A 10,866-nucleotide genomic window follows, 5' to 3' on the forward strand; every position below is an offset into this window, starting at 1 on the left:
CCTACCAGGACAACTGATGCGTGGCAATGCTGTTGCTGATTCATTGATTGCTAATGTTCTAATTACTGAGGCAACTGAGTTTCATTCTTTAACCCATACAAATGCTGCTGGCCTTCAAGCTCATTTTCCTATTACTTACAAATAGGCCAGACATATAGTTCAAACTTGCCCAACCTGCCAAATTGTTAATGTTTCTCAAGAGTACAGCAGATCGCTTTTGACATCCTTCTGCCAGCCCCCAGGCCTTGGTTAAATGAAAGGACCCACTTACGGGTTCGTGACAAGGCCCAGACCCGGTCCTCATATGGGGCCGAGGATATGTTTGTGTTTTTCCACAGGATGCTGACGCCCCGAGGTGGCTCCCGGAAAGACTGGTACGCCATGCGAAAAAATCTAAGGAGTGGAGGGACCAGCAGCCCCTAGACCCTGAAGACAGTGATGATGAGTCCAGTTGAATCTCCACAGACGCGCAGCTCCTCAGTGGTAACTTCTCAAAAGATGTTCCTGACCATGCTGGTCCTGCTAGGCGCAGCCTCAAAGAGTCAGGGACAAGGGAATAACTATTGGACATACGTGCCTAACCCCCCATTGCTCCAACCGGCTGCCTGGGATCATCCAGAGATTCCTGTCTACACCAACAACACTTGGTGTATGGGTGGTTTTTCCAGCAGCCACATTCGTCCGACAAAGGCGAAAAACTTCAGTTTTGATGGCCTATCCACAGGGAGGCCCATTTGCTTCACAAAAAACCCCGGGGACAAGAACAACTGTCTCCTAGTTAACCTGACTCTATCCAAAAGGAGCTACTTGGTCCAGATAAACAGTCCCCTCAAGGATGGGGACAATGAGTTCCAACAAATCACCACCAATTTGACCAATTGGGAAGTTTGGATGACAGAACTCACAGGAGCAGGAGTGCCAAATATTACATCGGGAGCACCTGATTTCCCTGTTTGTGAACGCGACAACAACAACCATACGGGACAACCTGTATGGCTTAGGTGCCGTGGGACTAACGGTACGGTGTATAATACCAGTAACTCAGGGTATTTGGTAAATTGGGGTCTTCAAGAAAAAGACAATATGGGAAAATTATATCTGGTAGAGACTCTATTAACTATGGACGGCGGCCCCATACAGTCTTATTTGTGGCGGTTGGTGGCCGCTATGGGGGGGGAGACTGGGGATCCACGAGGGAATGTACAGGTTGTACGGGTTAATGTTGGCTATTACAAAGTACAGGCCTGCGTGCCAGAACCCTATGTACTTCTAATTGGAAATGTGACAATAACTTCTGCCGAAAGTCATTGGAATGTTAGTTGTTATAATTGTACCCTTACTAATTGTGTTTATAATATCTCTGCCACTAGCAAACTTGTACTCCTACATCAACCTTCTTTTGTAATGGTACCCGTAAACCTTACGGGTCCCTGGTATAGTGATGAGGGAGTTCAGCTATTCAAGCAAGTTACTGAATTGCTTTCACGCCCAAAACGCTTTGTAGGTCTCCTTGTAGCAGGTATTGCTGCCTTAGTTACTCTGATTGCTGCTGCTACTACCGCAGCTGTCTCTCTTTCTCAATCTATTCAGACTGCACAATATGTCAATCAGCTATCTGCTAATGTTACACAAACTCTTGCTATCCAAGAAGCTATAGATCAAAAAGTAAAAAAACGCTTAAATGCATTGTATGACACTATGTCTCTCATAGGAAGAGAGGTACAGAGTATAAAACTACGCATAAATCTGGACTGCCATGCAAACTTTAAACATATTTGTGTGACCCGAAAGGTTTATAATAAGTCTGATTATGGTTGGGATAAAGTTCAACAACATCTTGCAGGTATTTGACATCATGATAATGCCTCTCTAAATTTGATACAATTACATCAAGATATTCTAGCCCTAAGAGAAGCACCTCAGCTGGATACTTCCCTTGCCGAAATGACAAAACAGATGGTTAAAGGGATACAATCCCGCTTCCCATCTCTTACAGCCTGGCAACATGAAATAGGAGCCCTCATTGGACTTGCGGGCTTGGTGCTTCTTGGGTTACTGATATTTCCCTGTGTGCTTCAATTGATTATCCGAGACCTCTCAGCAACTAAAGTCACCTTACATAGGTTGCTGTTACATACCAAAAGACAAAAACGCCCTGATACCATGCTATAACTCTCCGCGAGAGCAAAGAGGTGCCCCCATAAATAAGTGATTTTGCCGATGACGAGTAAGTCTCTCTCTTGGTACAGGACAACTCAAGCCAGGCGACATCCGATAAAATAGGATGTGCATTGCCAAAGACGAGTAAGATCCTTTGATACAAGGTGAGACAACTTAAGACAGGCGTCACTTGGGATAAGCACCTTAGCTCTATAAAATAAAAAGGGGGGAGATGCGGGGAGCCATTGATGCGCCCCCCCCCTAGGGCGTTTGTCTTAGAAATATTTGGCTGAGTTTCACAGTAACTTGCTTATCTAGAAGCTTACAAGAACAGGGAGGTTGGCTACATGTGAAGGTCAGCATGTTCCAAACGCCAAGAAACAAGGAAGATAAAAAACACAAAAGTCACCACATTCTGTAAATAACGGTGGGAATGTTCCTGCTTATGTGCTGTATAAATTGGCTGAGACAAATAAACTCGGGGCTGCTGGGTTCTTCGGGACTAGCAGTCCTCCCAACCCCATCTTTCGTTTCTGTCTCTTTTCTGTATCCTCACCCCCTCAGTCAGGTCATCTGCTCGACTGGCCGGCAGGCTCCGGCACAGTACATGTGCTGAGCACATGAAGATGGCCTCAGTTTGAGGAAAAGTAAGGGATATTTGAAGTAGATTTAAGTAGCATCAGAGAGAGCATTGACTAAGGAAACAGTGACCTCAGTTCCATTTGTTTTGTTCATGTTATTAATAGTAAGATCGGATAATTGTTTGTGGAACGAGTGAATTATTTCCAGGTAGTGCATGGGCTCAATTTATCTGGGCACTACCTCCATTGTGAGATTTGATCTAATAGTGATCAGTTACTTATATGAAGGAATTTCTGGAAAAGATAGAGAGATGGACTTTTCCAGACAAAAAGGATAAAAGTGTATTGGAAGGATCCCATTTATAGTGGAGCTTTTGAAATGTTGGTTAACTGATAGACCATCTAGTCTGCCTTGGTCTATCCACATGGAGGTTAGAGCCCTCCAATGTCTCCCCTCCTCTTCAAGTTCCCTGCTCTGGACCCCATCTCACCTTATTTCCCTCCCAGGACCTCCACAGAATCTGCATTCTTTCTGTGATTCTACGCTTCAGACGTTGTAGGGACAATGGCATAACTCTGGACAAGAAGATACAAGTCTGTTAGTGAGAGAGGACTTTGGTGGACATCTGTATTGCATCTTTTTTATTTTTCTTTTCTTAATTTTTTTTTTAAACACTGAGCATTCACAAGACTTTCTAGAGAAACCTCAAGTGCTCTCTAAGACATTCATCCTATTTTTTGAGTCACAGCCTATACAAGTTGAGATGCTTTCCCTCCAGACCTCTATTGTAGGGGTGGGTATGTGTACAGTTTGGGTCAAAAAGAACATTCCATGGAGGTCTATGAAGAACCCCTAAATATCTGCAATCCTTGTGCATAGTCTAGGACTCACCTCTGATTCATGAGCTGCAGGTGTTCTGGGGGAGATTTATTACGGCTCCACCATGGCCATGAATATCAAAGGTGACATTCCATCCTCTCAACTGAACAATACTCGCTAAGGGCAAGAGCTTGTATATTTGTATCAAGCATGAATGGACAGAATGCACCAAGATCACCTTCCCCAAAGACAGGGATGCCTGGCCTGGTGACATCCGTTGAGTAGTAAAAATATTGTTTTACTACTCAAGCAATAGCCCCGAGCCTTTTTGGTATATGGCATCAGTATGCTGTGTGGTGCCCTGATCAGCCTCAAGCAGGTGGAGCTTGAATCAGACTCAGGAAGCTGGGAGCAAGACAGGGTCCCATTGTGGGGATGATGACACATAGTCCTTTGTTTCAGAGCAAGGCCATTCTTTCCCCTCTTCCTTTCTTCTTATTTTCCCACTCACTCTAAGGCATCGTTTCCTTACTTTCAGCTTTATTTTACCCCAGAAGGTAGGTGGCTGCCTTGTCAACATTCCTACCATTAAGAACTGAGCGATGCTTTTGCTCTGCAAAAAAAAAAAAAAATATATATATATATATATTCCTCAAGGTGACTTGGGGAACTTCCCGGGGTGGCAACTTCCCCAAGGTGACTTTCCAGTAGGGAAACTTCAGTGTAAAGTTTAAAGGATGCTTCCCCAACACATTAACAAGACCCAAGAGACAGACTTATAAGCAGCATCTATGTTCTTCCTAGACTGTATCCCAACCAGCCCAGGATCCACGGCAGCAATATCCCCCCCCCCAAACACACCCATAGAGGTCACCCTGGGATCTTCTGATCACTGACTTCTACATAATGATCAAGCCACTGTTTCTTCTTCTCTGATACTTTCTGAAAATATACCTGTCCTTAACCCTCTTCAGATATAGAGGGCCTGTGTTCCTCACCACCCTAAAGAGTATAAAGCATCCATGTGGGGGGAAGGTGTGGGCTGAAATATGTGGTCCTTAGGGCTAAGCTAAGAGGCAGGAGACACAGCCCATCTCCTCACACTTTATCAGGGACGAAATGCGCACGATATCTTTTTTTCAACTAGAGCTCCAGGGGACTGGTCACCTTTTAGAAGCCAAAGGAAGCTATTAATAAAGGCTGAACTAACTCCTTCCTTCCCTAAGCTCTAGCCCTGAGTTACCCAAAACCCATGCCCCCAACACAGTACACAGAAAAGATATCATTATTGTTGGAGAAACATTTATTGGGGAGAATCAGTATTCTTCACAAGAAAGATTTATTTGGGGGTGGGAAAATATTTTCCCTGGAAATTCTAGGAAACAGTTTTGTGTCTCAACAGCAGAGACCCATCTCTGAAGGCACTGTCTTCAGCAGTGGTGAGATCAGCTTGAAGCCCCTGGCCAGCTGGTCACCTGTAGCTGTGGCTTGGATGGGGCACAGCCTCCCTATGGGGCCTGAATCGGGGGGCACGGGGGTGCTTCTGCCATGAATGCTGCTCCTTAAATGCTGCAGCTGTCTGGGCTTGTCTGTCTTTGTCTCTGATTTCTCTAATACTTGCAAAACTCTGGCCGGCCCTTGGATGGGCCACAATTTCCCTGTGGGGCCTGGATCGGGGATACTTCTGATAGTAGAGCTGCTCCTTAAATGCTGCAACTTTTTGGGGTTGTGTGTCCTTGTCTCGGACATGTCTAAGACTTGTAGAGCTCTGGCCAGCAAAGTCAGCAGCTTGTTGGCATGACCCTGTCACTTTACAGCAGGGAGCTCTGGAGTTGAAAGGAAGGCCCTGGATGGGCCCTGCCTGGGCTGGTACTTGTGCCTTCTGCTGAGCTTGCCCAAACTTCACTGGGGAGGGAAGGGGCTCCTGAGGGCAGGGCATATCTGTTGCATGCCGACGCCCCAGTTTCTCCTGCAAAAACTTCCCCATGCCTGTCATGACTTTCAGGCCTTGGGCTACCCCAGTGAAGGCCCTTCTACTTTTATCTGGGCCTCTGCTCTGTGTAGATGATACAGAGCTGCCCTTTTCCTGGGAATTTTTGCATTTTCCCAAGATGAAGGCACTGAAAAAAAGCACATCATTTTTCCCTGAAAGGTATTTGAAAAGGAGACAGCCCCTCCTATGATGGGGTCTAGGAAGATTTGTTCCCAAGCACCTCCCTTAATGACACGTCCTGAAGAGGAACACTCTTCTTTCTAGGTTGGGATGTTCCCAACCCTGCATCGCCTGCACCAAATGCTTCTGATTTGGGGCCTTGACGGCTTACTTTCCTTTTTGCTTGTGAGAAATTCTTATCTTGGCTGCACCTTAAGACGTGCTCAGGGAGCCCAGGCTCCTGCCACTGCTGCATACTGACCCCTTGGGCCTCCAAATGCACGTGCAGCACCTGGGAAGCTCCCAGGTCCACACCGGAGACACCCTGAGCATGAGTCAGGGAGGCTTTGTGAGTCAAGCTGTTTGAGACAAAGGACATGTCACTGCGTCGGCCTTGGGCCTGGCTATGCTCCCTGTTCTCTAGTTCAGATTGTAACTCACCAGAGAGTTGCTCCCTAGAGAGTCTGATGATTTAGGATCGTGGAGAACTGGTATTTTTGCTGGGGGACTTTCAGTGCTCACAGTAATTTCTCCTTTATTCTCATTCACAGGAATCCTTTGGGAGATTCCTGGCTTATAGGTTGTCAGGATCTCACTAGTTTTTGATTGAACAGCATTGAGTTCCTCAGCCCTGGACACAGGCATGGCAATAGGGTCTGATTTGTTCTCCCAAACTTTGACCTGTTGCATCTTTACTCAAGCAGTGGATATTACATACACTCTGATCTTTAAGTGGATATCTGGCCCTACCTTTTCTTAGGGGCTTTGCTGGGGCTATTTTGAGTACTGGAATCTGTCTCTAACTTTCTTTGCCTGTAATGCTTTGTGTGACAGGCAGAAGAGTCTGTCTGGCATCCTTCATTCTCTGCATGTCCTCTGTAAGGCCATGGTTGGTATCAGAGGGTGACTGACTCAGGAACCCCTGTCCTTCCTGGCCCACAAGCAAGGTAGCAGGGAGAGGACAAGCCAGGATGGAGGCTGAGTATACTGTTGCCATGTCATCTCCATGAAGAGGTGTAGTGTTTCTTCTAAGGGGCACGAAGACCCCAAATATGGAGCCTACCTCAGAACTCAGGTTAGTTGAGGAAGTAAGGTTGGAATTCAACAAGGAACAGGATGAGCTATCTGTCCATCTGAAGACTTCGGTGGATTCAAGGACCTGGGAGGGAAGACCCCCCAACATCCTCATACGAACATTGTTACTATGGGCATCCAACATCTGTTGTGCACCACACCCAGGGAAGGAAAGCTCCTGGCAGGTGTTCAGGCTGTAGTCCACTCCCACTGATGGAGGCACACTTCTCTGTTTTATTATGGTGTGAGATTTCACAGAAAGAGGTGATGTCTGCTTGAGAGCATGCCATGCACTAGGCACCGGCCCAGGGAGCCAACACGCCTTGGTTTCCTCAAAGTCGTTGCTTGAATGTACTTTCAGGACATTTTCAAGTTGTCTCTCATGTAGACTCTGCTCTGACACCATTGTATTTTCTCCCAACAGACTCACCCTATGACTGTCTAGGTCTTGCTCAGAGTCATACACCAGATCTTTATCTGAAGAGCTCTCTGAGTCACTCAATACATGATCTTTTTGGCCATTCTCTGGGCTGTTTCCCTCACCCTTCAGCTCATCTTCCTCCAGCTGAAGCAATTCTGAGACCCTCTCATAGAAGCTTCCAGGTTGGCTCAATCCAACATTTAGGTATTGCTACTCTGTCCTTTATATGCACAGATCCAAGAAAGTCTGTAATTGCTCTCCGACTCAGATGTCTCTGAGGAATCGCTCAGAGGCCTCTACAGTGACAGGGACTCATGGATTCTGCAAGGCAGGTGTTGGATGAGCCTCTTTTGAAGGTTTTTTGTGAATCTCATTCCTAAGAGGAACCTCCCAGGAAGGATAGAGATTGAAACCTGGGTCTTGGCGGGCCGGTGGTAAGCAGAGTTGGGAGGTGAAGAACAAAAGGCCTCCTGAGATCTTTGGACCAGAGGGTAAGCCCCACAGACATTCCTGTTGATTCTCTAACACATTCCATTCCAGCTCTTGCATTTCAGATGAAGTGATAGTGTCTGATTCACTCTGGGGTTGATAAAAATATACTACACTCTTCCTAATCTGAGCTATAGGACCAGAGGGTAGGGTTGAGAGTGAGGACTGAAGGTGAGTATGGGGCAGAGTTTGAGTCAGAAGTAGGGGCTAAGATTGGGGCAGGATTTCAGGGGAGGGTTGAGGCTGGTCTGCAGGCAAGGATGGAGGTAGGGGAGGTAAAAGTATTGGATATTCTTGGCATGTGGAAGCATTTAACTTTCTATTGAAAATAAAGATTGAGGAATAGTCACCCAGGACATGGACAGCAGAGAGCAAGGACTTGCTGGGCAAAGATGGGAAACCCCAGAAAAGATAGATATGATTTTTCAGCAAATAATCCTTCCAGGCCTCAGGATGTGAGGGCTGCTGATGGACATGCAGTTCCATTGGTTTGCCTTTGCTGCTCCAGAAAGGAAAGGCAAAAACTGAGTCATGCTTATCAGCAGCTGACTCTTAACATTTTTTTCTTGAAGAATTTAGGTGATAATCTGGCCTGAACTATTTTGGAAAAGAACCATTTTTCTTTTCCTTTCCCTTCCATATCAGGAAATAATTTTTCTTTGGGCTTTTCTCTCCAAGAATGCCAGGATGTCAAGGCTGAGAAACCAAAGGTGGCCACGCTCTACAAGATTGGCTGCAGGGTCTCCCCCAAAAGGGGCCTGTAAGAATAGAGGGTGAGAAACTCATGATTGAAATCACATTGTGCCAACATGGAAGGGAATAAGTCTTTTGCATGAGCTCTACACCAGGAAAGGTTTGAAAGTGACAGGCTTAAATGGTCAACGCCTGTGACTATTGAGACATAAGTGGACAATGCACCAGGGCTTTCTGGAGATGCATTCTCTGGATCAGGTTCAATAGGATGGAAATTGATTTAGAGTGAGTCACAGTGAAATTGTAGCCTGGTGGTGGTGAGGTAGACAGCACTTGTGGTACCTTATGACAAGCAAATGAACCAGTGCGATTCCTTGTTTGGGATAAATCTGGTAAGGGGTTGATATCTTGGGAAAGTGAGGGGTTAAGAAAGATGGTATTCAGGTTCAAAGGGACCTCTGGTCAGAGAAAAGGATCCACTCTTGGAGTGCTATGTGGTGGGGTGCCAGGGGTTTGGGGTGGGTAATGGTTCACTGGGAATGCAGATTTCAAGGGAGGAAAAGGCTCTGGTGGCAAAGAGTGACCCAGTGGTGGGGATGAAAGAAAGTCAGAGAAAGGGGTCATTGGATTTGGGGAGAGATTTAGGGGTGGTGATGGGAAAAGGCTCAGGCAGGGGGGCTGGTATTGGGTCTCCTTGAGGTAGTGCTGAGAAAGCGGGGGACAGAGGGAACAATGACTGAGTCCCAGGAACTGTGGAAGCCAAAGGCCACACAGAGGGAGTAGCATCTTCCAGGGCCTCAGTGAACAGTAGACAATTGCCCTCAGTGGTTGTGTTATTGCTCACCAGACAGAAGGGATCTGGACGTGACAGTTGATGAAAGCCCATAGTATTGTGATGCTAGCCCAGAGGACTGCAAGAGACATGAGGTACAAAGCTGCAGCCAGGACCAAAACAAAGAAAGGAGGACCTCATGGCCCTGTGGGGGTGGGGCCACCTGAAACCTGCTGCCCTTCCCATTGCTCCACATCCATGACTTCACAATACACTCAATAGCACTCACCCTAGGCCTTCATCCCGTCCCTATAGCTACTCCACCTGATGACTATGGAAGGCTGCACTGAATCCCTGGAATTGCATAAAACACGTGAAAGAGGGATCAGGAAAGAGGGGGAAAGACTAGTCACCTTGTCAGGATAGAAATCGGCCTCTTTTTCTCCTCTTCTGCCCACTGGTAATATCTGCAACCTAGGAAACCAGGAGAGTGAGTTTTATGGGATGAAGGTAGAAGCATAGGTATTACACAGGAGTCCCTTTACGGGAGACCATTGTGATATTAGACTGTGAATGCGCCAAGAATCAGTAGATAAGGTCAAATGGCTAATGATAATATTAGCAAGGTTCCCATGTGTCTGTTGCTTCATTTGTAAAGTACTTTCACATACATTATCTCATATGATCCTCAAAACCACTCTGTGAAACAGAAAGGTCAGCGGTCACCTCAAAGAGGAATCTGCTCATCCAGGAAGTCAAAGCACTTCTACCAGGTCAGAGGACAGAAGTTCTGAGTCTCCACATCTATTGGGCAGTGTCTACTGCTCATGTCCATCACTGCTCATGCCCAGGGATGGCAGAGCAGGGGACCTGAGAAGTGTCCAAGAGTCTGACTGCCTTCTCATGAGCCTCTTGTCTGAGAGCTCTGTTTTCTGAGAGGGACGGTGTCTAGCAAGTAATATCCTCAGAGACCATGGACCTAGGACCTCATGGAAAGGACAGAGAGCTCACAAAGCTCTCACAGGAAGCTCTCACCATTGGAGAGTTCAGGAGGAATAGGCAGAACCTTACCTTTCCATGCCCCACCCTTCCTTCTTCTCTTGGCTCTGCCCTGATGCTGAGAAAAAGAAGAGAATCATCTCTGTCACTTCTCTCCACAGGAAAGTGAGACACTCATGATCCAAGAATAATATGGCTGTTTTAATTACTAGAACTTTGTGTTCCTTCCTTTTATCAACTTTTATGGGTTCAAAATATTTTCAATTTTTCCTTCTTTGAAAAATTCAAAGAAGGATTTTGCCTATGAGGTCCACACTTGGTGTTCTCAGTCAGAAGTCCTCTCTTCAAGGAGGGCATAGTATCTGAGGCCAACAGTCGCATTTCTGTTCCCTCCGATAAGACCATGTAACCTGGGGCAGAGCTCAGCCTCCAGCCTCTGCTCAGAAGCTCTCAGAGGCTCAGCACTGCTCTCCCAATCAGCCCAACACAGAGGAAGTTTCCGTGGAGTGATGCCTGATATGGGGATATGACTCATGATGAAGTGCTGGGGGACTCTGTTCTCCTGCAGAGATCCCAAACTCTCTAAATATTTCAATCCGGGGCCAGAAAATTACTGTTTGGGTTTGATCCTGGAATCCTTCCCCACACCCAGATGGCCTGTGAGCCTCCACGGAAACAGACCCAGCTGAACCCCTATCCCTGCCT

At 46.6% G+C, this 10,866-nt stretch overlaps 1 protein-coding gene and 1 pseudogene across 2 annotated transcripts; one reads left to right on the top strand and one right to left on the bottom strand.

The window, feature by feature from the left end:
- Positions 1-441: 441 nt before the first annotated feature.
- Positions 442-1,851, top strand: LOC308505019 (endogenous retrovirus group K member 25 Env polyprotein-like; the record flags this gene model as incomplete). Its single annotated transcript, XM_081066684.1, has 1 exon — positions 442-1,851. The coding sequence occupies one exon, from the start codon at positions 442-444 to the stop codon at positions 1,849-1,851; it is 1,410 nt and encodes a 469-aa protein (XP_080922810.1).
- Positions 1,852-5,032: 3,181 nt separating this feature from the next.
- LOC308505020 (spermatogenesis-associated protein 31D1-like) lies at positions 5,033-9,276 on the bottom strand (annotated as a pseudogene). Its single transcript has 2 exons — positions 8,423-9,276; positions 5,033-8,196 (listed from the first exon to the last, which is right to left on the bottom strand). The product of its transcript is annotated as a spermatogenesis-associated protein 31D1-like (transcript).
- Between the last annotated feature and the right edge of the window lie 1,590 nt (positions 9,277-10,866).

Source organism: Rhinolophus hipposideros, assembly GCF_964194185.1.
Source record: "Rhinolophus hipposideros genome assembly, chromosome: 11".
Lineage (NCBI taxonomy): Eukaryota > Metazoa > Chordata > Mammalia > Chiroptera > Rhinolophidae > Rhinolophus > Rhinolophus hipposideros.